General features: G+C 50.0%; 3 protein-coding genes across 3 annotated transcripts in view; 1 reads left to right on the top strand and 2 right to left on the bottom strand.

Annotated features, from left to right (window-relative positions):
• LOC140720955 (NACHT, LRR and PYD domains-containing protein 3-like) overlaps positions 1–27,958 on the top strand; it is a 320,684-nt gene that overhangs the window by 59,294 nt on the left and 233,432 nt on the right. The window lies entirely within an intron of this gene.
• The window catches only part of LOC140720891 (NACHT, LRR and PYD domains-containing protein 3-like), a 1,078,849-nt gene that overhangs the window by 1,003,331 nt on the left and 47,560 nt on the right, over positions 1–27,958 (bottom strand). The gene's annotated exons all lie outside the window — the stretch shown is intronic.
• LOC140720956 (NACHT, LRR and PYD domains-containing protein 3-like) lies at positions 11–27,602 on the bottom strand. Its single transcript, XM_073035822.1, has 5 exons — positions 25,589–27,602; positions 6,027–6,113; positions 1,215–1,385; positions 892–1,059; positions 11–727 (listed from the first exon to the last, which is right to left on the bottom strand). The coding sequence occupies exons 1-5, from the start codon at positions 27,331–27,333 to the stop codon at positions 640–642; spliced, it is 2,259 nt and encodes a 752-aa protein (XP_072891923.1). The 5' UTR covers positions 27,334–27,602; the 3' UTR covers positions 11–639.

Here is a 27,958-nt window from a genome sequence, read left to right as displayed (position 1 = left end):
CACCAAGACACTAAGTTACAGCGGTTTATTGATATCATCATGACAAATGTAAATCGACTCACTCACAGTCACACACAATTAACTGACCGGCGACAACGAGTGACCGGTTGAATAATCAGTCCCGTTTCTCACCGTCACTCTGCATCGGGGAACCGATGATTATAAAATCACACTTCAGGGCCGTGTCCGGGATCGCTGCAGATCCAGGGTCACTGCCGAGGGATTTGTCAATTTAACATCATTATATCGGCCAGACTACCGAATGCACCGTCCTCAGCAAAGGGAGCAAAAGGATTCTCTCCCGGGATAATCCCCCCCACCCCGGGATACCGGTGTCCCAGACTGAGCCCCGGACCCCCGGGCTCTTCCTGTCTGAGTAATTCCCCGGGGTGTCACGTGGGAGTCTCGAACACGCACATCCGGCGGAAGCTTCCCCGCCGGACAGCAGGCGGAAACACGTCACTGCGGACCGCTGCGAGCGACGCACACAGCGCGGGGCCCGAGCCGGTTCCGTTAAAACCGTTGGGAATCAGCTCCGGCGCGCGGCCGTTAAAGGTAAGGGCGGGAGTTAAAGGGGAGGGCGGGGAGTCGGCCAAATGTCCCCATCCCGCGGGCGGGGATGTTCACACATTCAGATGTTCACAGGACCACTCTCAGTCCGGGTCTGACTCCCCGCAGAGATCTCAGTTCCTTCTCCCCGGTCTCACTGAACCGATTCCTCGCCAGCCTGAAACAGATGGGAGAATAAAGATGAAATAAACAGATTACACAACAGTGTCAGTAACAGGGGACCGGGGTTAATGTTTCAACAACACTCACAGACAAATATCACCAGAAAACCCGCGGATCCGCTGATATTTTATCACATTGAACATTAACACAAACACTCACCAGATCCGCTCCAGACTCGGGAGGGTCAGTATGAGGCGGCGGAGAGCGGGGACAGATCGGTCTGTCAGAGAGTTTAATGTCAGGTCCAGATCCGTCAGTGATGGGTTTGTACTGAGAATGGAGGCGAGATCCTCGACACCAGAATCTGTGAGACCGACATTCCTCAGCCTGGAGATGAGAGAGAGAGAGGGTGAAGGACACAGAGAGACAGGAGACGGTACAAATCCCCGGTGTTTATCAGTAACACCATTACTGATCACATTAATGTTCAGTGTCAGACACCCAGTGACTGTAAACACAATCTCCCACAGTCTGGTACTTACCCCAGTTTCTGTATTTTACACTCCGCTTTCCTCAGAGCCGCAGACACCAGTTTCACTCCTGAATCTCCCAGTTCATTACGACTCAGGTTCAGCTCCGTCAGTGATGGGTTTGTACTGAGAGCGGAGACGAGATCCTCGGCACCAGAATCTGTGAGACCGACACTCTCCAGCCTGGAGATGACAGAGAGTGAGGGTGAAGGACAGAGAGACAGGAGATGGTACAAATCCCCAGTGTTTATCAGTAACACAATTACTGATTTTTTTCCTCAGCACGACTGCACAAGTCGGCCAGTGAGAACAGCGAGAACAGTTTAAAAGGAAGACAGATTTACAGAGCGAGCGTCAGAGGAGCGGGAGACAGAGTAGGAAGGCTTTGGCTCAACGGGGCTTCGGCGATAAAGGGTCGAGGCGAGGTAGTTTATCTGTTGACAATACAGACAGAGAGTATGTGTGTGAGGCTGGTTTTCTGTGCTCGGTGTCAGATGTGGGAGATCCTGGAGACTCCCAGCCTCCTGGACGGCAACATCTGCACCCGGTGTGTCGAGCTGCTGCTCCTTAGGGACCGAGTTAGGGAACTGGAGATGCAGCTCGATGACCTTCGTCTGATCAGGGAGAGCGAGGAGGTGATAGAGAGGAGTCACAGGCAGGTGGTCACACCGGGGCCATGGGAGACTGAAGAAATGGGTCACAGTGAGGAGAGGGAAGGGCAAGAGGCAGGTACTAGAGAGTACCCCTGTGGCTATTCCCCTTGACGATAAGTACCCCTGTTCGAGAACTGCCGGAGGGGGGTGGCCTATGGGTTGGGGAGCATCAGTGTCAGTGCCTCTGGCACAGAGTCTGGCCCTGTGGCTCAGGAGGGCAGGGAAAGGAAGAGGAAGGCAGCAGAGATAGGGGACTATAGTCAGGGGGTCAGACAGACGATTCTGTGGTGGCAGGAAGGAAACTCGGATGGTAGTTTGCCTCATAGGTGCCAAGGTCTGGGATGTTTCTGATCACGTCCAAGATATCCTGCGGTGAGAGAGAGAACAGCCAGAGGTTGTGGTACATATTGGTACCAGTGACATAGGTAGGAAAAGGGAAGAGGTCCTGAAAGTAGACTACAGGGAGTTAGGAAGGAAGTTGAGAAGCAGGACCTCAGAGGTAGTGATCTTGGAATTACTGCCTGTGCCACGTGACAGTGAGAATAAGATTAGGATGAGGTGGAGGATAAACGCATTGACTGAGGGATTGGAGCAGGAGGCAGGGATTCAGATTTCTGGATCATTGGGACCTCTTTGGGGGCAGGAGTGACCTGTACAAAAAGGATGGGTTGCATTTGAATCCCTGGAGGACCAATATCCTGGCAGGGAGGTTTACTAAGGCTACTGGGGAGAGTTTAAACTAGAATTGCTGGGGGGAGGGATCCAAATTGATGTGATGGAGGAGAGGGAGGTTGGCTCACAAATAGAGAGAACTTGGAGACAGTGTGAAAGGGAGGATACGCAGGTGATAGAGAAGGGAGGCACTCAGTCCGATGGTTTGAGATGTGTCTATTTTAATGCAAGGAGTATGATGAATAAAACGGATGAGCTCAGAGCGTGGATCAGCTCTCAGAGATATGATGTGGTGGCCATTACAGAGACTAGGATGGTGCAGGGGCAGGAATGGCTACTTCACGTGCCAGGATTTAATTGTTTCAGAAAGGACAGGGAGGGAGGCAAAAGAGGTGGGGACGTGGCACTGTTGATCAGAGATAGTGTCACGGCTACAGAAAAGGAGGACACTACGGCATCTCTGGGTGGAAGTTAGGAACAGGAAGGGGTCAATAACACTACTGGGTGTTTTGTATAGACCACCCAACAGTAACAGGGACATCGAGGAGCAGATAGGGAGACAGATTCTGGAAAGGAGTTTTAATAACAGGGTTGGTGAGGTGTGAGATTCGAACTTGCCAAATATTGATTGGTATCTCCCTAGAGTGAGGAGTTTAGATGGAGTGGAGTTTGTTAGGTGTGTTCAGGAAGGTTTTCTGACACAATATGTAGATAAGCCTACAAGAGGAGAGGTTGTACTTGATCTGCTATTGGGAAATGAACCTGGTCAGGTGTCAGGTCTCTCAGTGGGAGAGCATTTTGGAGATAGTGATCACAATTTTGTCTCTTTTACCACACCTTTGGAGAGGTATGGGTCAGTTAAGTTAGGGAAACCTTTAATTGGAGAAAGGGGAACTATGGGGCTATCAGGTTGGAACTTGTAAGCATGAATTGGAAACAGATGTTGTCAGAGAATAGTACCGAAGCAATGTAGAAAATGTTCAAGGGATATTTACATGGGGTTCTGAGAAGGTGCGTTCCAATGAGACATGGAAAGGATGGTAGGGGACAAGATCTGTGATGTACAAAGGCTGTTGTAAATCTAGTCAAGAAGAAAAGAAGAGCTTACAAAAGGTTCAAAAACGAGGTAGTGATATGAATCTGGAAGATTATAAGGCTAGCAGGAAGGAGCTTAAGAATGAAATCAGGAGAGCTGGAAGGGGCCATGAGAAGGCCTTGGCGGACAGGATTAAGGAAAACCCTAAAGCATTCTGCAAGTATGTGAAGAGCAAGAGGATAAGACGTGACAGAATAGGACGAATCAAGTGTGACAATGGAAAAGAGCGTATTGAACCGGAGGAAATAGCAGAGATATTTAATGAACCATTTGCTTCAGTATTCATGTCGGAAAAGGATCTTGGCAATTGTAGGGATGACTTGCAGTGGACTGAAAAGCTTGAGAATGTAGATATTAAGAAATATGTGGTGGAGCTTTTGGAAAGCATAAAGTTGGATAAGTCACCGCGACCGGAAAAGGTGTACACCAGGCGACTGTTGGAAGCGAGGGAAGAGATTGCTGAGCCTCTGGCGATGATCTTTGCATCATCAATGAGGACATGAGAGGTTCCGGAGGATTGGAGGGTTGCGAATCTCGTTCACTTATTCAAGAAAGGGAGTAGGGTTAGCCCAGGAAATTATAGACCAGTGAGTCTTACTTCAGTGGTTGGTAAGTTGATGGAGAAGATCCTGAGAGGTAGGATTTATGAACATCTGGAGAGGCAAAATATGAATAGGAATAGTCAGCATGGCTTTGTCAAAGGCAGGTTGTGCCTTACGAGTCTGAATGCTTTTGTTGAGGATGTGACTAAACACATTGATGAAGGAAGGAAGAAGATGCAGTGTATATTGATTTCAGCAAGGCATTTGATAAGGTACACCATGCAAGACTTATTGAGAAAGTAAGGAGGCATGGGATCCAAGGGGACATTGCTTTGTGGATCCAGAACTGGCTTGCCCACAGAAGGCAAAGAGTGGTTGTAGACGGGTCATATTCTGCATGGAGGCCGGTGACCAGTGGAGTGCCTCAGGGATCTGTTCTGGGACCCCAAGTCTTTGTGATTTTTATAAATGACCTGGATGAGGAAGTGGAGGGTAGGGTTAGTAAATATGATGATGACACAAAGCTTGGGGGTGTTGTGGATAGTGTGGAGGGCTGTCAGAGTTTACAATGGGACATTGTAGGATGCAAAACTGGGCTGAGAAGTGGCAGATGGAGTTCAACCCAAATAAGTGTGAAGTGGTTTACTTTGGTAGGTCAAATATGATGGCAGAATATAGTATTAATGGTAAGACTCTTAGCAGTGTGGAGGATCAGAGGGATCTTGGGGTCTGAGTACATAGGACACTCAAAGATGCTATGCAGGTTGACTCTGTAGTTAAAAGGGCGTACAGTGTATTGGCCTTCATCAGTCGTGGGATTGAGTTTAAGAATCGAGAGGTAATGTTTAACAGTTGAGAGATTATGAGGGGGGATAGATCGAGTTGACGTGGATAGACTTTTTCCATTGAGAGTAGGGGAGATTCAAACAAAAGGACATGATTTGAGAGTTAGGGGGCAAAAGTTTAAGGGTAACACGAGGGGGAATTTCTTTACTCAGAGAGTGGTAGCTGTGTGGAGCGAGCTTCCAGTAGAAGTGGTAGAGGCAGGTTCGGTATTGTCATTTAAAGTAAAATTGGATAGGTATATGGACAGGAAAGGAATGGAGGGTTATGGGCTGAGTGCCGGTCAGTGGGACTAGGTGAGAGTAAGCGTTCGGCACAGACTAGGAGGGCCAAGATGGCCTGTTTCCGTGCTGTAATTGTTATATGGTTATATGTTGCAGCTATACAGGACCCTGGTCAGACCCTACTTGGAATACTGTGCTCAATTCTGGTCGCCTCACTATAGGAAGGACGTGGAAACCATAGAAAGGGTTCAGAGGAGATTTCCAAGGATGTTGCCTGGATTGGGGAGCATGCCTTATGAGAATAGGTTGAGTGAACTCGGCCTTTTCTCTTGGAGTGACGGAGATTGAGAGGTGATTTGATAGAGGTGTACAAGATAATGAGAAGTATTGATCATGTGGATAGTCAGAGGCTTTTCCCTAGGGCTGAAATGGCTAGCACGAGAGGGCATAGTTTTAAGGTGCTTGGAAGTAGGTACAGAGGAGATGTCAGGGATAAGTTTTTTTATACAGAGAGTGGTGAGTGCGTGGAACGGGCTGCTGGCGGCGGTGGTGGAGGCGGAAACGATCGGATCTTTAACCTCCAGGATGGCTACATGGAGCTTAGAAATATGGACGGCTATGGGTAAAACCGAGGTAATTCTAAAGTAGAAACATGTTCGGCACAGCGTTGTGGGCCGAAGGGCCTGTATTGTGCTGTAGGTTTTCTATGTTTCTTTGTTTCTACTGATCACATTAATGTTCAGTGTCAGACACCCAGTGACTGTAAACACAATCTCCCACAGTCTGGTACTTACCCCAGTTTCTGTATTTTACACTCAGGGTTCCTCAGAGTCGCAGACACCAGTTTCACTCCTGAATCTCCCAGGTCATTCCTCTCAAGTCTAAACACAAACAGACAGATGATGAACAAAGTGATTCAAACCGTGGGTCTGAGGGAATTTCTGTCTCTCGGATATTTCAGGAAACATTAAACCCTTCAGTAAATCGCTGATCGGAGTTCCCATCACTGCCAATGTCCCTCACTGACCAGCTCCAGCGTATTCACCAAATGTCGGTAATTTAGTCTGTCGGTGTGACCCTGTAAACTCCACATATTCTGTCCCATTCCCCGATGGCTAAACAAAATGTTCCTGACCGAAATGCAGAAATGTCATTGGGACACAGTGAAATAGACCCAACCGAGCCAAAGGGATGGGGACGAGAGATCCCACAGGAAGAGTGGGGGATGGGAACAGAGGCCCCACACAAGAAAGGGGGATGGGGAAGAGAGATCCCTCAGGAGGAAGGGGGATGGGGAAGAGAGATCCCAAAGGAGGAAGGGGGAGGGGGAAGAGAGATCCCACAGGAGTTCGTTGGACGAGAGATCTGAAAGTAGGAAGGGGGATGGGGAAGAGAGATACCACAGGAGGAAGGGGGATGTGGTAGAGAGATCCCACAGGTGGAAGGGGGAAGGGGAAGTGATAGATCCCTGAAGAGGAAGGAAGATGTGGAAGGGAGACCCACAAGAAGGGTGGGGTATGACAACAGAAGCCCCACAGAAGAAAGGTGGATGGGGAATAGAGATCCCACAGGAGGAAGGGGGAAGGGGAAGAGAGATCCCACAGGAGGAGGGGGGATGGGGAAGTGAGATCCCACAGGAGGAAGGGGGATCGGGAAGAGAGATCCCACAGGAGGAAGGGGGAAGGGGAAGAGAGATCCCACAGGAGGAGGGGGGATGGGGAAGAGAGATCCCACAGGAGGAGGGGGGATGGGGAAGTGAGATCCCACAGGTGGAAGGGGGACGGGGACGGGACATCCCACAGGAGGAAGGGGGATGGGGAAGGGACATCGCACAGGAGGAAGGGGGAAGGGGAAGGGAGATCCCACAGGTGGATTGCTCCCCGTGCTATGTGCTAGTGTGGCTAGAAATAGGAAGATAATGCAGCTAAATACGTGGCTGAGGGGATGGTGCATGAGGGTGGGGTTCATGTTTCTGGACAATTGGGCTTTCTTCCAGGAGAGGTGCGACCAGTTCGAATTGGACAGTTTGCACCTGAACTGGAGGGGACTAACATCCTTGCCGGTAGGTTAGGCAAGTTCTGCTCAGGGGGTTTTAAACCAGATTGTAAGCGGAGGGTGCAGTGTGTTAGAGCTGATAGTGATGTGGAGGAGGATACGGGTCATGTGAGGACTGCTTGTATAGACAGATATCAAAGGTTTGTACGTGATAGAAATGTTCTCAGGTACATCTATTTCCATACGAGGAGTATTGTAGGTAAGGCAGATGAGTTTAGGTCGTGGATTGGCACATGATGATATCAACATCATTGCTATTAGTAAGACTTGGTTGCAGGAGGGGCAGGACTAATAACTATATAAACATATAACAATTACAGCACGGAAACAGGCCATTTCGGCCCTTCTAGTCCGTGCCGAATGCTTACACTCACCTAGTCCCACTGACCCGTACTCAGCCCATAACCCTCCATTCCTTTCCTGTCCATATACCTATCCAATTTTACTTTAAATGACAATACCGAACCTGCCTCTACCACTTCTACTGGAAGCTCATTCCACACAGCGACCACTCTCTGAGTAAAGAAATTACCCATCATATTACCCTTAAACGTTTGCCCCCTAACTCTCAACTGATGTCCTCTTGTTTGAATCTCCACTATTCTCAATGGAAAAAGCCTATCCACGTCAACTCTATCTATCCCCCTCATAAGTTTAAATACCTCTATCGTCCCCCCTCAACCTTCTATGCTCCAAAGAATAAAGACCTAACTTGTTCAATCTTTCTGTGTAACTTAGGTGCTGAAACCCAGGTAACATTCTAGTAAATCTCCTCGGTACTCTCTCTATTTTATTGACATCTTTCCTATAATTCGGTGACCAGAACTGTACACAATACTCCAAATTTGGCCTTACCAATGCCTTGTACAATTTTAACATTACATCCCAACTCCTATACTCAATGCTCTGATTTATAAAGGCCAACATACCAAAAGCTTTCTTCACCACACTATCCACATGAGATTCCACCTTCAGGGAACTATGCACCATTATTCCTAGATCACCCTGTTCTACTGCATTCTTCAATGCCCTACAATTTACCATGTATGTCCTATTTGGATTATTCCTACTAAAATGCAGTACCTCACACTTATCAGCATTAAACTCCATCTGCCATTGTTCAGCCCACTCCTCTAACTGTTCTAAATCTCTCTGCAAACTTTTAAAACCTACTTCATTATCCACAACGCCACCTACCTTAGTATCATCTGCATACTTACCAATCCAATTTACCACCCCATCATCCAGATCATTAATGTATATGACAAACAACATTAGACCCAGTACAGATCCCTGAGGCCCACCACGAGTCACCAGCCTCCAACCTGACAGTTATCCACCACTACTCTCTGGCATCTCCCATCCAGACACTGTTGAATCCATTTTACTGCTTCAGTATTAATACCTAACGATCAAATCTTCCTAATTAACCTTCTGTGCGGAACCTTGTCAAGGGCCTTAATGAAGTCCATATAGACAACATCCACTGCTTTACCCTCGTCAACTTTACTTGTAACCTCTTCAAAAAATTCAATAAGGTATGTCAAACATGACCTTTCACGCACAAATCCATGATGACTGTTCCTAATCAGACCCTGTCTATCCAGATAATTATATATACCATCTCTAAGAATACCTTCCATTAATTTACCCACCACTGACGTCAAACTGACAGGCCTATAATTGCTAGGTTTACTCTGGGAACCCTTTTTAAACAATGGAACCACATGAGCAATACGCCAATCCTTCGGCACCATCCCCGTTTCTAATAACATTTGAAATATTTCTGTCAGAGCCCCTGCTATTTCTACACTAACGTCCCTCATGGTCCGAGAGAATATCCTGTCAGGATCCGGAGATTTATCCACTTTTATATTCCTTAAAAGCGCCAGCTTCATGTTCCGGCGTTCCGTTGTTTCAGACGTGACAGGGGTGAAGGATGAAAGTGGGAGGAGTGGCATTACCAGTCAGGGGAATCACACAGCTGTGCGCAGACGGGGCAGCCCGGAGGGTTCGTCTACAGAGGCCATATGGGTGGAGCTGAGGAACGGGAAAGGTGTGACCACACGAATAGGGTTGTATTATAGACTGTCCAATAGTCAGAGAGAATTGGAGGAGCAAATCTGTAGAGAGTTAGCAGACCGATGTAAGAAACAGAAAGTTGTAATCGTAGAGGATTTTAAATTTCCACATATTGACGGGGACTCCCACTCTGAGAAAGGGTTAGATGGCGTGGAGTTTGTCAAATGTGTTCAGGAAAGTTTTCTAAATCAATATATTGAGGTACCAATGAGAGAGGGTGCAGTACCTGATCCCCTATTAGGGAACCAGACAGGTCAGGTGACAGAAGTATGTGTAAGCAAACATTTTGGGTCCAGTGACCATAATGTCATTAGGTTCAAGATAATTATGGATAAGGATAGGACTGGTCCACCAGTTAAGGTTCTGAATTGGTAAGGGCCAATTTTGTGGAAATGAGAGAGGATCTGGGAAAAGTGGATTGGGATAAGTTGTTTTCTGGCAAGGATGTGTTCAGTAAGTGGAACACCTTCAAGGGTGAAATTTTGAGACTGCAGAGTTTGCATGTTCCTGCCAGGATTAAAGGCAAAGTTAACAGGCCTAGGGAACCTTGGTTTTCGAGGGATATTGGCGATCTGGTTAAGTAGGTGTTTAGCAGGTGTAGGCAACAAAGAAGAAATTAGATACTTGAAGAGTATAGAAAATGTAAGGGAATACTAAAGGAGGAAATCAGGAAGGCAAAAAGATGACATGAGGTTGCTTTGGCAGGTAATGTGAAGGTAAACCAGAAGGGTTCCTACAAGTATATTGAGAGTAAAAGGATAGTAAAGGACAAAATTGGTCGCCTAGAAGATCAGAGTGGTCGTCTATGTGTGGAGCCTCACGAGATGGGGGAGATCTTAAACAGGTTTTTTGCATCAGTGTTTACACAGGAAACTGGCATAGCGGATATGGAATTAAGGCAAACAAACAGTAGTGTCATGGAACATATAGAGATTAAAGAGGAGGAGCTGCTTGCTGCCTTACAGTGAATACAGGTAGATAAGTCCCCCGGGGCCTGACATATTTCCTCGGACCTTGAGAGAGACTAGTGTAGAAATTGCAGGGGCCCTGGCAGAAATATTTAAAATGTCCTCAGCCACGGGTGCGGTGCCAGAGGATTGGAGGGTAGTTCATGTAGTTCCGTTGTTTGAAAAAGGCTCCAAAAGTACACCAGGTAATTACAGGCCAGTGTGCCTGACATCAGTAGTAGGTAAATTATCAGAAGGTGTTCTGAGAGATTGGATATACAAGGATTTGGACAGCCAAGGGCTGATTAAAGATAGTCAACATGGCTTTGTGTGTGGTAGATCATGTTTAATGAATCTTGTAGTGTTTTTCGAGGAGGTTACCAAGAATGCATATGAAGGAAAGGCTGTGGATGTTGTCTGCATGAACTTTAGTAAGGTCTTTGACAAGATCCCACACATAAAAGGTCAGTTCAGAAGGTTCAGACAGTAGGTATCCATGGAGAGGTTGTACACTGGATTCAAATTGGCTCTGTGGGTGAAGACAGAGAGTGGTAGTGGATGATTGCTTCTCAGACTGGAGGCCTGTGACTAGTGGTGGGTCTCAGGGATCTGTGCTGGGACCATTGTTGTTTGTTGTCTATATCAATGATCTAGATGATAATGTGATAAATTGGATCAGCAGGTTTGCTGATGACACTAAGATGGAGGCGTTGTGGACAGTGAGGAAGGCTTTGATAGCTTGCAGAGGGATCTGGACCATCTGGAAAAATGGGCCAGAAAATGACAGATGGAATTTAGAACGTATGACATATAACCATATAACAATTACAGCACGGAAACAGGCCATCTCGGCCTTTCTAGTCTGTGCCGAATGCTTACTCTCACTTAGTCTCACCTAGTCCCACCTACCTGCACTCAGCCCATAACCCCCCATTCCATTCCTTTGCTGTCCATATTACTATCCAATTTTTTTTAAATGACAACATTGAACCTGCCTCTACCACTTCTACTGGAAGCTCGTTCCACACAGCTACCACTCTCTGAGTAAAGAAGATCTCCCTTGTGATACCCCTAAACTTTTGTCCTTTCACTCTCAACTCATTCCCTCTTGTTCGAATCTCTCCTACTCTGAATGGAAAAAAGACTATCCATGTCAACTCTATCTATCCCCCTCATAATTTTAAATACCTCTATCAAGTCCCCCCTCAACCTTCTACGCTCCAAAGAATAAAGACCTAACTTGTTCATTAGGTGCTGAAACCCAGGTAGTATTCTAGTAAATTTACTTAGTACTCTCTCTATTTTGTTGACATCTTTCCTATAATTCGGTCACCAGAACTGTACACAATACTCCAAATTTGGCCTTAACAATGCCTTGTACAATTTTAACATTACATCCCAACTCCTATACTCAATGCTCTGATTTATAATGGCCAGTATACCAAAAGCTTTCTTCACCACCCTATCCACATGAGATTCCACCTTCAGGGAACTATGCACCATTATTCTTAGATCACTCTGTTCTGCTGCATTCCTCAATGCCCTACCATTTACCATGTATGTCCTTTTTGGATTATTCCTACCAAAATGTATCACCTCACACATATCAACATTAAACACCATCTGCTATCTTTCAGCCCACTCTTTTAACTGGCCTAAATCTTTGAACAACAAGCTTTGAAACCTTCATTATCCACAACGTCACCTATCTTAGTACTATCTGCATACTTACTAATCCAATTTACCATTCCATCATCCAGATCATTAATGCATATGACAAACAACATTGGACCCAGTACAGATCCCTGAGGCACACCACTAGTCACCACTTTAATGCAGACAAGTGTGAGGTGTTGCATTTTGGAAAGACAGATCAAGGTAGGACATACACAGTAAATGGTAGGGCACTGAGGAGTGTGGAGGAACAAAGGGATCTGGGAGTTCAGGTACATAATTCCCTGAAAGTGGCATCACAGGTAGACAGAGTTGTAAAGAAGGCTTTTGGCATCCTGACATTCATAAATCAAAGTACTGAGTATAGGAGTTGGAATATTATGGTGAGGTTGTAAAGGACATTGGTGAGGTCAAATTTGGAGTATTGTGTGCAGTTCTGGTCACTGAACTATAGGAAGGATATCAGTATGGTTGAAAGAATGCAGAGAAGATTTACTAGGATGTTGCTGGGTCTTCAGGAGTTGAGTTACAGGGAAAGATTGAACAGATTACGACTTTATTCCTTGGAGCGCAGAAGAATGCGGGGGGATTTCAAAGAGGTTGACAAAACTCTGAGGGGTATAGACAGGGTAAATGAGAATAGGCTCTTTCCACATACATTAGGAGAGATAAATTACAGGAGGACTTGGCTTCAGGGTGAAAGGGGAAAGGTTTCGGGGGAAATTCTTCACTGAGAGAGTGGTGAGAGTGTGGAACGAGCTGCCATTTGATGTAGAAAATGTGGACTCACTCTTAAGCTTTAAGAATAAATTGGATAGATACATGGATGGGGGAGGTCTGGAGGGTTATGGACTGGGTACAGGTCACTGGGACAAGTGGAATAAAGTTTCGGCACAGAGCAGAAGGGCCAGATGGCTTGTTTTCTGTGTGCTGGTGTTTTATGATTCTATGAAGGGCTGTGGGGAGGAGAGTTCACTCAGTCGTAAGGGCGAATGGGAAGAGAGCTCCCACAGGAGGAAGGGAAATGGGGAAGAGAGACCCCACAGGAGGATGTGGGAAGGGGAAGAGAGATCCCACAGGAGGAAAGGGGAAGGGGAAAAGCGATCCCACCGGAGGAAGGGGGATGGGGAAGAGAGAACTCGCACGAGAGAGATGGGGAAGGGATATCCCACAGGAGGATGTGGGAAGGGGAAGAGAGAACTCGCAGGGGGAAGGGGGATGGGGAAGAGAGATCCCACAGGAGTAAGGGGGATGGGGAAGAGAGATCTCACAGGAGGGAGATGGGGAAGGGATGTCCCACAGGAGGATGTGGGAAGGGGAAGAGAGAACTCGCAGGGGGAAGGGGGATGGGGTAGAGAGATCGCATAGGAGGAAGGGAGATGGGGAAGAGAGATCCCACAGGAGGAAGGGGATGGGGAAGAGAGATCCCACAGGAGGAAGGGGATGGGGAAGGGAGATCCCACTGGAGGATGGGGGAAGGGGAATAGAGATCCCACAGGAGGAAGGTGGATGGGGAAGAGAGATCCCACTGGAGGATGGGGGAAGAAGAATAGATATCCCACAGGAGGAAGGTGATGGGGAAGGGAGATCCCATAGGAGGATGGGGGATGGGGAAGGGAGATCCCACAGGAGGAAGGGGGATGGGGAAGGGAGATCCCACAGGAGGATGGGGGATGGGGAAGGGAGATCCCACAGGAGGAAGGGGGATGGGGAAGAGAGATCCCACAGGAGGAATGTGATGGGGAAGGGAGATCACACAGGAGGACGGGGGATGGGGAAGGGAGATCCCACTGGAGGATGGGGGATGGGGAAGAGAGATCCTACAGGAGGAAGGGGGATGGGGAAGAGAGATCCCACTGGAGGATGGGGGAAGGGGAATAGAGATCCCACAGGAGGAAGGTGATGGGGAAGGGAGATCCAACAGGAGGAAGGGGGAAGGGGAATAGAGATCCCACAGGAGGAAGGTGATGGGGAAGAGAGATCCCACAGGAGGAAGGGGGAAGGGGAATAGAGATCCCACAGAAGGAAGGTGATGGGGAAGGGAGATCCAACAGCAGGAAGTTGTTGCTGAAGAAAGCCCAGAGGAGGAAGCAGAATGTGGAAAAGATGTCCAACAGAAGGAAGAGGATGGGAAAGAGTGTACCCAGAGGAACAAAGCTGGTGGGGAAGATAAATCTGACAGGGAAGAGACATTACATAGCAGGAAGGGGGATGGGGAAAAGAGATCCCACAGGAAGAAAGGGAGAGGGGAAGATAAATCTCACAGGAGGAAGGAGCATGGGGAAGAGAGATCTGATAGGAAGGGGGGGGGGGACGTGGAAGAGAGATCATACAGGAGGATAGCGGATGAGTAGGAGAGATACCTCAGGAAGTGGGGACATGGAACAGAGGAACCACAGGAGGAATAGGAGTGGGGAAGAGAGATCCATGAGGAGGAAGGGGGATGGGGAAGAGAGATCCCACAGGAGGAAGGGGGATGGGGAAGAGATATCCCACAGGAGGAAGGGGATGGGGAAGAGAGATCCCACAGGAGGAAGGGGGATGGGGAAGAGAGACCTCACAGGACGAAGGGGGATGGGGAAGAGAGACCACACAGGAGGAAGGGGGATGGGGAAAAGTGATCCCACCGCAGGAAGGGGGATGGGGAAGAGAGATCCCACAGGAGGAAGGGGGATGGGGAAGAGAGACCCCACAGGAGGAAGGGGGATGGGGAAAAGCGATCCCACCGGAGGAAGGGGGATGGGGAAGAGAGATCCCACAGGAGGAAGGGGGATGGGGAAGAGAGACCCCACCGGAGGAAAGGGGATGGGGAAGAGAGACCCCACAGGAGTAAGGGGGATGAGGAAGAGAGATCTCACAGGAGGGAGATGGGGAAGGGATGTCCCACAGGAGGATGTGGGAAGGGGAAGAGAGAACTCGCAGGGTGAAAGGAGATGGGGAAGAGAGATGCCACAGGAGGAAGGGGGATGGGGGGAGAGATCCCACAGGAGGAAGGGGGATGGGGAAGAGAGATCCCACAGGAGGAAGGGGGATGGGGAAGAGAGACCCCACAGGAGGAAGGGAGATGGGGAAGAGAGACCCCACAGGAGGAAGGGGGATGGGGAAAAGCGATCCCACCGGAGGAAGGGGGATGGGGAAGAGAGATCCCACAGGAGGAAGCGGGATGGGGAAGAGAGACCCCACAGGAGGAAGGGGGATGGGGAAAAGCGATCCCACCGGAGGAAGGGGGATGGGGAAGAGAGATCCCACAGGAGGAAGGGGGATGGGAAGAGAGACCCCACCGGAGGAAAGGGGATGGGGAAGAGAGACCCCACAGGAGTAAGCGGGATGAGGAAGAGAGATCTCACAGGAGGGAGATGGGGAAGGGTTGTCCCACAGGAGGATGTGGGAAGGGGAAGAGAGATCCCACAGGAGGAAGGGGGATGGCGAAGAGAGATCCCACTGGAAGAAGTGGATGGTGAAGGGAGGTCCCATGGGAGGAAGGGGAGAGAAGAGAGAGGGATTAAACAGGATGAAGGGGGAAGGGGTTGAGAGATCGGCCAGGAGGAGGGATGTGGAAGAGATGTCCCGCAGGAGGAGGGGGGTGTGAAAGAGAGATCCCACAAGATGAAGGGGGATGGGGATTGGGGAAACCACAGGAGGAAGGGGGATGGGGAAGAGAGATCCCACAGGAGGAATGGGGATGGGGAAGAGAGATCCCACAGGAGGAATGGGATGGCGAAGAGAGATCCCACAGGAGGAAGGGGGACGGGGAAGAGAGATCCCATGGGAGGAAGGGGGAAGGAGAGAGAGGGATTAACCAGGATGAAGGGGGATGGGGTTGAGAGATCGGCCAGGAGGAGGAGGGATGTGGAAGACAGTTCCCACAGGAGGATGTGGGATTGGGAAGAGAAATCTCACAGGAGGAAGGGGGATGGGGAAGAGAAATTACACAGGACAATGGGGCATGCCAAAGAGCGATCTGACAGGATGTGGCAGGTTTTCGAAACAAGGCCCTGCAGGAGTAAGGGGATGGGGAAAAGAGATCCCACAGGAGGAAGTGGAATGGGGAAGAGCAATCCCTCGGAAGGAAGGGGGGTGGTGACAATAGATCCCACAGAAGGAATGGGAATGGGGAATACAGATCCCATAGGATGATCAGGCATGGGGACGAGAGATGAGACAGGAGGAAGTGGGTGGGGAAGCGAGATCATACAGGAGGTTGGGGGATGAGTAGGAGAGATCCCATAGGAGGAAGAGTGATGGGGAAAATAAATGCCACGGGAGGAAGGGGGACGGGGAAGAGAGATCCCATCCGATGTAGGGGATTGGGAAGAGAGATCCCACAGAATGAAGGGGGATGGGGAAGAGAGATCCCACAAGAGGATGGGGAATGGGGAAGAGAGATGTACAGGAGGAAGGGAAATGGCGAAGCAAGATCCCGTAAGAAGTGGAGGGATGGAAACAGAGCCCCCACGGGGGTCAGGTGGATGGGGAAGAGAGATCCCACTGTAGGAAATGGGATATTGAAGAGAGATCCCACAGGAAGAAAGGGGTGGGGAGTTTAAATCCCACAGGAGGAAGGGAGTTGGGGAAGACAGATCCAACAGATGGAAGTGGGATGGGAACAGAGGCCCCAGAGGGTGAAAGGGGATGCGGAAGAGAGATCCCACAGGAGCATGGGAGGTGGAGAAGAGAGATTCCACTGTAGGAATGGGGATGGGGAAGAGCGATTCATCAGGAGGAAGGGAGCTGGTGATGAGAGATCCCACAGGAGGAAGGTGTATAGGGAACAGAGAGCCCACAGGAGGAAGGGAGATGGGTAGAGAGATCCCACAGGAGGAAGGGGATATAGAGAGAGATTAAACAGGATGAAGCAGGAAGGGGTTGAGAGATTGGCCAGGAGGAGGAGGGATGTGGAAGAGAGTTCCCACAGGAGGATGTGGGATTGGGAAGAGAAATCTCACAGGAGGAAGGGGGTTGGGGCAGAGAAATTCCACAGGACAATGGGGCATGCCAAAGAGAGATCCGACAGGAAGGAGTCGATGGGGGAGAGAGATCCCACAGGAGGAAGGTGTATGGAGAAGAGAGATCCCACGGCAGGAAGGGGGATGGGGATGAGAGATCCCACAGCAGGACGGAATGGGAAGGGAGATCCCACAGGAGGAAGGTGGATGGGGAAGGGAGATCCCACAGAAGGAAGGGGGATGGGGATGAGGGATCCCACGGCAGGAAGGGGGATGGGGATGAGAGATCCCATAGAAGGAAGGGGGATGGGGATGAGAGATCCCACAGGAGGAAGGTGGATGCTGAGGAGAGATCCAACAGTTGGAAGGAAGGGGGAGTGGGAACAGAGAGCCCAGAGGACGAAGGGGGATGGGAAAGTGAGGTCTCACAGGTGGATTGCTACCCGTGCCACGTGCTAGTGAGGCTAGAAATAGGAAGATAATGCAGCTAAATACGTGGCTGAGGGGATGGTGCATGAGGGAGGGGTTCATGTTTCTGGACAATTGGGCTTTCTTCCAGGGGAGGTGGGGCCAGTTCGAATTGGGCAGTTTGCACCTGAACTGGAGGGGACTAACATCCTAGCCGGTAGGTTATTAAGTTCTGCTCCGGGGGTTTTAAACTAGATTGCAGGGGCAGGGGAACCAGAGTGTTAGAGCAGATAGTGAGGTGGAGGAGGATAAGGGTCATGCGAGGACTGCTTGTATAGACAGATATCAAAGGTTTGTCCGTGATAGAAATGTTCTCAGGTGCATCAATTTTGATGCAAGGAGTATTGTAGGTAAGGCAGATGAGTTTAGGGCATGGATTGGCATGATAATGATATCGACATTATTGCTATTAGTAAGACTTGGTTTGCAAGAGGGGCAGGACTGGCAGCTTCATGTTCTGGGTTTCTGTTGTTTCAGAGGTCATAGGGCGGAGGGATGAGAGGGGGAGGAGTGGCATTACCAGTCAGGGAGAATATCACAGCTGTGTGTAGACGGGAATGCCCACAGGGTTCGTCTACAGAGGCCATATGGGTGGAGCTGAGGAACGGGAAAGGTGTGACCACACGAATAGGGTTGTATTATAGACTGTCCAATAGTCACAGAGAATTGGAGGAGCAAATCTGTAGAGAGTTAGCAGACCGATGTAAGAAACAGAAAGTTGTAATCGTAGAGGATTTTAAATTTCCACATATTGACGGGGACTCCCACTCTGAGAAAGGGTTAGATGGCGTGGAGTTTGTCAAATGTGTTCAGGAAAGTTTTCTAAATCAATATATTGAGGTACCAATGAGAGAGGGTGCAGTACCTGATCCCCTATTAGGGAACCAGACAGGTCAGGTGACAGAAGTATGTGTAAGCAAACATTTTGGGTCCAGTGACCATAATGTCATTAATTTCAAGATAGTTATGGATAAGGATAGGACTCATCCACCAGTTAAGGTTCTGAATTGGAGAAGGACCAATTTTGTGGAAATGAGAGAGGATATGGGAAGAGTGGATTGGGTTAAGTTGTTTTCTGGCAGGGATGTGTTTAGTAAGTGGAACACCTTCAAGGGTGAAATTTTGAGAGTGCAGAGTTTGCATGTTCCTGCCAGGATTAAAGGCAAAGTCAACAGGCATGGGGAACCTTGGTTTACAAGGGATATTGGTGATCTGGTTAAGTAGGTGTTTAGCAGAAATAGGCAACAAGGAACAATTGAGGTACTTGAAGAGTATAGAAAATGTAAGCGAATACTAAAGAAGGAAATCAGGAAGGCAAAAAGAAGACATGAGGTTGCTTTGGCAGATAATGTGAAGGTAAACCAGAAGGGTTTCTACAAGTATATTAAGAGTAAAAGGATAGTAAAGGACAAAATTGGTCCCCTAGAAGATCAGAGTGGTCGTCTATGTGTGGAGCCTCACGAGATGGGGGAGAACTTAAACAGGTTTTTTGCATCAGTGTTTACACAGGAAACTGGCATAGCGGATATGGAATTAAGGCGAACAAACAGTACTGTCATGGAACATATAGAGATTAAAGAGGAGGAGCTCCTTGCTGCCTTATAAAGGTAGATAAATCCCCCGGGCCTGACATGATATTTTCTCTGACCTCGAGAGAGACTAGTGTAGAAATTGCAGGGACCTTGGCAGAAATATTTAAAATGTCCTCAGCCACGGGTGCGGTGCCGGAGGATTGGAGGGTAGTTCATGTAGTTCCGTTGTTTGAAAAAGGCTCCAAAAGTACACCAGGTAATTACAGGCCAGTGAGCCTGACATCAGTAGTAGGTAAATTATCAGAAGGTGTTCTGAGAGATCGGATATACAAGGATTTGGACAACCAAGGGCTGATTAAAGATAGTCAACATGGCTTTGTGTGTGGTAGATCATGTTTAATGAATCTTGTAGTGTTTTTCGAGGAGGTTACCAAGAATGCATGTGAAGGAAAGGCTGTGGATGTTGTCTGCATGAACTTTAGTAAGGCCTTTGACAAGGTCCCACGTAAGAGGTTAGTTCAGAAGGTTCAGACACTAGGTATCCATGGAGAGGTTGTAAACTGGATTCGAATTGGCTGTGTGGGAGAAGACAGAGAGTGGTAGTGGATGATTGCTTCTCAGACTGGAGACCTGTGACTAGTGGTGTGTCTCAGGGATCTGTGCTGGGACCATTGTTGTTTGTTGTCTATATCAATGATTTAGATGATAATTTGATAAATTGGATCAGCAGGTTTGTGGATGACACTAAGATAGAGGCGTTGTGGACAGCGAGGAAAGCTTTCAAAGCTTGCAGAGGGATCTGGACCAACTGGAAAAATGGGCCAGAAAATGGCAGATGGAATTTAATGCAGACAAGTGTGAGGTGTTCCATTTTGGAAGGACAAATCAAGGTACGACATACACAATAACGGTAGGGCACTGAGGAGTGCGGAGGAACAGAGGGATCTGGGGGTTCAGATACATAAGCCCCTGAAAGTGGCGTCACAGGTGGACAGGGTTGTAAAAAAGGTTCTTGGCATCCTGGCATTCATAAATCAAAGTACTGAGTATAGGAGTTGGAATATTATGGTGAGGTTGTATAAGGCATTGGTGAGGCCAAATTTGGAGTATTGTGTACAGTTCTGATCACCGAACTGTAGGAAGGATATCAGTAAGTTTGAAAAAGTGCAGAGAAGATTTACTAGGATGTTGCTGGGTGTTCAGGAGTTGAGTTACAAGGAAAGATTGAACAGGTTAGGACTTTATTCCTTGGAGCATAGAAGAATGAGGGGAGATTTGATAGAGGTTTACAAAATTATGAGGGTATAGACAGGGTAAATGCGAATAGGCATAGATTAGGAGAGACAAAAATGAGAAGACGTGGCTTCAGTGTGAAAGGGGAAAGGTTTAGGGGGAGCATTAGGAGGAACTTCTTCACTCAGAGGGTGGTGAGAGTGTGGAACGAGCTGTCATCTGATGTGGAAAATGTGGACTCACTCTTAAGCTTTAAGAATAAATTGGATAGATACATGGATGGGAGAGGACTGGAGGGTTATGGACTGGGTGCAGGTCAATGGGACTAGCGGAATAAGGTTTTGGTACAGACTAGAAGGACCGAATGGCTTGTTTTCTGTGCTGTAGTGTTCTATGATTTTATGATTCTATGTGGAGGAGAGTTCCCACAGGCGAAAGGGGGATGGGGATGGGGGAGAGAGATCCCACAGGAGGAAGGGGGATGGGGATGAGAGATCCCACAGGACGGAGCGGGATGGCAGAGAGAGATACCACCGAAGGAAGGGGTATGTGGAAGAGAGATCCCACAGGAGGAAGGGAGATGGGGAAGAGATATCCCACAGGAGGAAGGGGGATGGGGAGGAGAGATCCCACAGGAGGAAGGGGGATGGGGATGAGAGATCCCACAGGGCGAAGCGGGATGGGGAAGCGAGATCCCACAGGAGGAAGGGTTTAGGGCAGAGAGATCCCACAGGAGGAAGGGGGATGGGGAGGAGAGATCCCACAGGACGGAGGGGGATGGCAGAGAGAGATACCACCGGAGGAAGGGGTATGTGGAAGAGAGATCCCACAGAAGGAAGGGGGATGGGGATGAGAGATCCCACAGGGTGAAGCGGGATGGGGAAGCGAGATCCCACAGGAGGAACGGGGATGGGGAAGAGAGATCCCACAGGAGGAAGGGTTTAGGGAAGAGAGATCCCACAGGAGGAAGGGGGATGGGGAGGAGAGATCCCACAGGAGGAAGGGGGATGGGGATGAGAGATCCCACAGGGCGAAGCGGGATGGGGAAGCGAGATCCCACAGGAGGAAGGGGGATGGGGAAGAGAGATCCCACAGGAGGAAGGGTGATGGGGAAGAGAGATCCCACAGGAGGAAGGGGGATGGGGATGAGAGATCCCACAGGGCGAAGCGGGATGGGGAAGCGAGATCCCACAGGAGGAAGGGTTTAGGGCAGAGAGATCCCACAGGTGGAAGGGGGATGGGGAGGAGAGATCCCACAGGACGGAGGGGGATGGCAGAGAGAGATACCACCGGAGGAAGGGGTATGTGGAAGAGAGATCCCACAGGAGGAAGGGGGATGGGGATGAGAGATCCCACAGGGTGAAGCGGGACGGGGAAGCGAGATCCCACAGGAGGAAGGGTTTAGGGAAGAGAGATCCCACAGGAGGAAGGGGGATGGGGAGGAGAGATCCCACAGGAGGAAGGGGGATGGGGATGAGAGATCCCACAGGGCGAAGCGGGATGGGGAAGCGAGATCCCACAGGAGGAAGCGGGACGGGGAAGCGAGATCCCACAGGAGGAAGGGTTTAGGGAAGAGAGATCCCACAGGAGGAAGGGGGATGGGGAAGAGAGATCCCACAGAAGGAAAGGGGATGGCAGAGAGAGATACCACCGGAGAAAGCGGTATGTGGAAGAGAGATCCCACAGGAGGAAGGGAGATGGGGAAGAGATATCCTACAGGAGGAAGGGGGATGGGGAGGAGAGATCCCACAGGAGGAAGGGGGATGGGGATGAGAGATCCCACAGGGCGAAGCGGGATGGGGAAGCGAGATCCCACAGGAGGAAGGGGGATGGGGAAGAGAGATCCCACAGGAGGAAGGGTTTAGGGAAGAGAGATCCCACAGGAGGAAGGGGGATGGGGAAGAGAGATCCCACAGAAGGAAAGGGGATGGCAGAGAGAGATACCACCGGAGAAAGCGGTATGTGGAAGAGAGATCCCACAGGAGGAAGGGAGATGGGGAAGAGATATCCTACAGGAGGAAGGGGGATGGGGATGAGAGATCCCACAGGGCGAAGCGGGATGGGGAAGCGAGATCCCACAGGAGGAAGGGTTTAGGGCAGAGAGATCCCACAGGTGGAAGGGGGATGGGGAGGAGAGATCCCACAGGACGGAGGGGGATGGCAGAGAGAGATACCACCGGAGGAAGGGGTATGTGGAAGAGAGATCCCACAGGAGGAAGGGGGATGGGGATGAGAGATCCCACAGGGTGAAGCGGGACGGGGAAGCGAGATCCCACAGGAGGAAGGGTTTAGGGAAGAGAGATCCCACAGGAGGAAGGGGGATGGGGAGGAGAGATCCCACAGGAGGAAGGGGGATGGGGATGAGAGATCCCACAGGGCGAAGCGGGATGGGGAAGCGAGATCCCACAGGAGGAAGCGGGACGGGGAAGCGAGATCCCACAGGAGGAAGGGTTTAGGGAAGAGAGATCCCACAGGAGGAAGGGGGATGGGGAAGAGAGATCCCACAGAAGGAAAGGGGATGGCAGAGAGAGATACCACCGGAGAAAGCGGTATGTGGAAGAGAGATCCCACAGGAGGAAGGGAGATGGGGAAGAGATATCCTACAGGAGGAAGGGGGATGGGGAGGAGAGATCCCACAGGAGGAAGGGGGATGGGGATGAGAGATCCCACAGGGCGAAGCGGGATGGGGAAGCGAGATCCCACAGGAGGAAGGGGGATGGGGAAGAGAGATCCCACAGGAGGAAGGGTTTAGGGAAGAGAGATCCCACAGGAGGAAGGGGGATGGGGAAGAGAGATCCCACAGAAGGAAAGGGGATGGCAGAGAGAGATACCACCGGAGAAAGCGGTATGTGGAAGAGAGATCCCACAGGAGGAAGGGAGATGGGGAAGAGATATCCTACAGGAGGAAGGGGGATGGGGAGGAGAGATCCCACAGGAGGATGGGGGATGGGGATGAGAGATCCCACAGGGCGAAGCGGGATGGGGAAGCGAGATCCCACAGGAGGAAGGGGGATGGGGAAGAGAGATCCCACAGGGGGAAGGGTTTAGGGAAGAGAGATCCCACAGGAGGAAGGGGGATGTGGATGAGAGATCCCACAGGAGGAAAGGGGATGGGGATGAGAGATCCCACAGGACGAAGCGGGATGGGGAAGCGAGATCCCACAGGAGGAAGGGGGATGGGGAAGAGAGATCCCACAGGAGGAAGGGGGATGGGGAAGAGAGATCCCACAGAAGGAAGGGGGATGGGGAAGAGAGATCCCACAGGAGGAAGGGGGATGGGGAAGAGAGATCCCACGGGAGGAAGGGTGATGTGGAAGCGAAATCCCACAGGAGGAAGGGGGATGGGGAAGAGAGATACCACAGGAGGAAGGGGATGGGGAAGAGAGAACGCACAGGAGGAAGAGGAATGGGGGAGAGAGATCCCACAGGAAGAAGGGGAATGGGGAAGAGAGATCACACAGGAGGAAGGGGGATGGGGAAGAGAGATCACACAGGAGGAAGGAAATGGGGAAGAGATATCCTACAGGAGGAAGGGGGATGGGGAGGAGAGATCCCACAGGAGGAAGGGGGATGGGGATGAGAGATCCCACAGGGCGAAGCGGGATGGGGAAGCGAGATCCCACAGGAGGAAGGGGGATGGGGATGAGAGATCCCACAGGGCGAAGCGGGATGGGGAAGCGAGATCCCACAGGAGGAAGGGGGATGGGGAAGAGAGATCCCACAGGGGGAAGGGTTTAGGGAAGAGAGATCCCACAGGGGGAAGGGTTTAGGGAAGAGAGATCCCACAGGAGGAAGGGGGATGTGGATGAGAGATCCCACAGGAGGAAAGGGGATGGGGATGAGAGATCCCACAGGACGAAGCGGGATGGGGAAGCGAGATCCCACAGGAGGAAGGGGGATGGGGAAGAGAGATCCCACAGGAGGAAGGGGGATGGGGAAGTGAGATCCCACAGGAGGAAGGAGGCTGGGGATGAGAGATCCCACAGGAGGAAGTGGGATAGGGAAGAGAGATCCCACAGAAGGAAGGGGGATGGGGAAGAGAGATCCCACAGGAGGAAGGGGGATGGGGAAGAGAGATCCCACAGGAGGAAGGGGGATGGGGAAGAGAGATACCACAGGATGAAGGGGGAAGAGGTTGAGAGATCAGCCAGGAGGAGGAGAGATGTGGAAGAGAGATCCCACAGGAGGATGTGGGATTGGGAAGAGAAATATCACAGGAGGAAGCGGGATTTGGAAGAGAGAACCCACAGGAGGAAGGGGATGGGGAAGAGAGAACGCACAGGAGGAAGAGGGATGGGGGAGAGAGATCCCACAGGAAGAAGGGGAATGGGGAAGAGAGATCACACAGGAGGAAGGGGGATGGGGAAGAGAGATCACACAGGAGGAAGGGGGATGGGGAAGTGAGATCCCACAGGAGGAAGGGGGATGGGGTAGAGAGATCCCACAGGAGGAAGGGGGATGGGGAAGAGAGATCACACAGGAGGAAGGGGGATGGGGAAGAGAGATCACACAGGAGGAAGGGGGATGGGGAAGTGAGATCCCACAAGAGGAAGGGGGATGGTGAAGAGAGATCTCACAGGGGGAAGAGGGATGGGGAAGAGATATCCCACAGGAGGAAGGGGGATGGGGAAGTGAGATCCCACAAGAGGAAGGGGGATGGTGAAGAGAGATCTCACAGGGGGAAGAGGGATGGGGAGGAAAGATCTCATGGGAAGGGGGGGGTGTTGTGTGGAAAAGACGTCCCACAGGAGGATGAGGAGAGAGTAATAGAGAGCCCACAGGAGGAATGGGGATGGGGGCGAGATTCCAAAGAATGGAAGGGAGATTGGGATGAGATCTCCCACAGGTGGATTCCAAGGGTAAATGATAATCCTACAAGACGAGAGGATGCAGAAATTTTTTGTACGTGTGTGTTGGGTCTGAACAGAGGCCCAGGGGAGATGCGCCCTCGCTCTTTGCGTATCTGGAATTGAGCAAAGTCACACACGGGGAAGGGCAGGGGAGGACAATCTCACAATGGTATTTCTTTCCTTCTCACTGGGACAGTCTGCTGACAGTCTCTTGTCCCTCACCGGGAAGGGGTTGTGAATCTCTGACCCACCTGCTGCAGTCAGAGTCGGTCTGAGTGAGAAGGAACATTGTCAATGGACGTGTTACAGGCAGTGAGAAGCACAGCCATTAATGTGATTTACTACCATTAAACCAATGGCCGTTGTTCACTGATCTGATGAAATCTCCAACATCCCTTCACAAGGAACCACAGAATCCTTCCGTCCTTGGGGAATTACTGACCGATCCCCTGGGCATTTGTCACAATTCATCACAATCTGATTTACTACAGTTTCACCAAAATTCCTTTACATTGAAACAAAACAATGAGACAGTTTCACAGTTCAGAGTGAGAGATAAAGCAAGTTACCTCAACTCCTGGCACTTGTGCAGCCCGGGTCCCAGCCGCTGGATTCCTTCACACTGAATGTGGCAGTTCTCCAGGTTGAGGTGTTTTATTGTATCACAGAGTCCGATGACATGAGACAGGACCGCGCAGTCAATCGGGGTCAGTGTCATTCCACTGAATGAAAGTTTTTCCACAGATCCAAGTGCGGCCTGAGCCAGTCCACGATTCTGAGACTCAAACAGGTAGTGCAATGTGTTCAGGAGGCTCCTTTTACCAGCTTCACTCTCTGTGTTTCTACTCTGGTGTTTAACCTCCTCCTTCACCCAGTCAATCACCCGGCAGGTTGTTTGATGAGGAAATGGACCCAGAAACTCCTCCAGGCCCCGAGCTGTCATTGGGTTGGAGAGACCAGCAACAAAACGGAGAAATACCTCAAATCGCCCATCTGTCGTGCTGTGGGCTTTGAAGAGGAATTTCAGGATATCCCCGGGATGTGGATTCAGGAATTGTGCGACTGCAGCTACAAACTCTTGGATGGTGAGGTGTGGGAATGTGTACACCACACACCGGGCAGAATCCTCTCTCTCCAAAAGCTCCATCAGGAACCCGGACAGGAACTGGGAAGGCTGCAGATTGTAGTTGATCAAATCTCTATCTGTAAACACAATCTTCCTCTCGGACACTCCTCTGAAGGCCATCTGACCAACCCTGAGTAACACATCACGGGGGTTCTCAATCTCACGGCCGTGGTTTTTCAGGATGTTGTAAATATAGTAGGAGTACAGTTGGGTGATGGTCTTGGGAACTCGCTGCGGGTCCCTGACTCTTTGTGTGAAGAAGGGGCCCAGTGCCAGAGCGAGGATCCAGCAGTAGGAGGGGTTGTAGCTCATGGTGTAGAGGATCTCGTTCTCCTTCACATGTTTGAAAACAGCTTCCGCCACTGTCTGATCTTCAAAATGCCTGATGAAGTATTTCTTCCGTTCCTCACCAGAAAATCCCAGGATTTCAGCCTGGATACCGATCTGAGCGTTTTCCAATAAATGTAACGCAGTGGGGCGGGTGGTCACCAGCACTGAACACCCTGGGAGCAGCTTGCCCTGGATTAAACTGTACACAATGTCAGACACTTCACACCAACACTCGGGATCTGGGCACTGGTGCTTGGGTTCTGTATCTCTCCGACTGTCAGCAAAATTTATTGTGTGCTTGAATTCATCCAAACCATCGAATATAAGCAGCAATCCCTCTGGGTTCTTCCAGACCTCTCTCAGTAAATTCCCAAAGTAAGGATACTGATCCAGAATCAGTTCCCTCAGGTTTATTCTGTTGTTAATGGAGTTTAAATCCCGGAATTTGAAACTGAAGACAAACTGGAACTGTTGGTATATTTTCCCCGTGGCCCAGTCATAAACAATCTTTTGTACCATTGTTGTTTTCCCGATCCCCGGGACTCCGGCCATTGCTGCTGAACTCCCAGATATGGAGTAACTTTGGGAAAACCTGCTCTGGAACAACTGATCAGTCCGGATTTTTTCCATCTCTCCTTGGAGATGTTTCTCTCTCCACTCCTCGTGGTCTCTGCCTCTTGCCAGCAGCTCATGTTCCACCAGTTTCCGATCTCGAACAGTAGAAATGACCGTGAGCTCAGCGTATCGATCAATCAGCTGGAAAACCTTCACCTTCTCCGTCATCAGGATCGTGTTCACTGTCAGTGTTTCAGTTTGTGCCCGCAGAGTCTCCTTGTGTTTCTGTTGAACATCTTCCATGGGAACAGACAGTGGACAAACTGTTAGATGCCTCAACTCAGAACTCAGTATTTAAGCACACAAGAGTTAGCTCAAAGCTATTGCATTAACGGATTCGTCAATGGATGTTCCTACAGTAAAATAAATTTGATTAACAGACCCCAAAATGGACAGGGAGGCCTGGTCTAGATAAAAATCCGATCATCACATTTCCACATTAACTGTGCTGTGAAGGTCACTATTTCCCTTGTAGTTTACTGTCCGACGACTGTCCTGTACCGAATAATCTCCCACGACTGTCATAACTGTCATTTTCTTCTGTGGAATAAACTTTTAATCGGATCCTGTCAGGGGTGTGTGGTGTCTCACAGTGTGTCAGGATCCTGTCAGGGGTGTGTGGTGTCTCTCTGTGTGTTAGGACCATGTAAGTGGTGTGGGGTCTCACAGTGTGTCTGGACCCTGTCAGGGGTGTGTGGGGTCTCACAGTGTGTCAGGATCCTGTCAGGGGTGTGTGGAGGCTCACAGTGTGTCTGGACCCTGTCAGGGGTGTGTGGGGTCTCACAGTGTGTCAGGATCCTGTCAGGGGTGTGTGGTGTCTCACAGTGTGTCAGGATCCTGTCAGGACTGTGTGGTGTCTCTCTGTGTG

The sequence above is a fragment of the Hemitrygon akajei genome, unplaced genomic scaffold (assembly GCF_048418815.1).
Source record: "Hemitrygon akajei unplaced genomic scaffold, sHemAka1.3 Scf000048, whole genome shotgun sequence".
Lineage (NCBI taxonomy): Eukaryota > Metazoa > Chordata > Chondrichthyes > Myliobatiformes > Dasyatidae > Hemitrygon > Hemitrygon akajei.
This window is presented reverse-complemented; position numbering and strand designations above follow the sequence as displayed.

Excerpts from the sequence above, each read along its gene's own strand:
- LOC140720956 (XM_073035822.1), bottom strand. The coding sequence starts at position 27,333 with ATGGAAGATGTTCAACAGAAACACAAGGAGACTCTGCGGGCACAAACT. Across the intron at positions 6,114-25,588 it reads CACAAGTGCCAGGAGTTGAG|ACTTGAGAGGAATGACCTGG; the intron begins GTAACTTGCTTT and ends GTTTGTGTTTAG. Across the intron at positions 1,386-6,026 it reads TGTAAAATACAGAAACTGGG|GCTGGAGAGTGTCGGTCTCA; the intron begins GTAAGTACCAGA and ends TGTCATCTCCAG.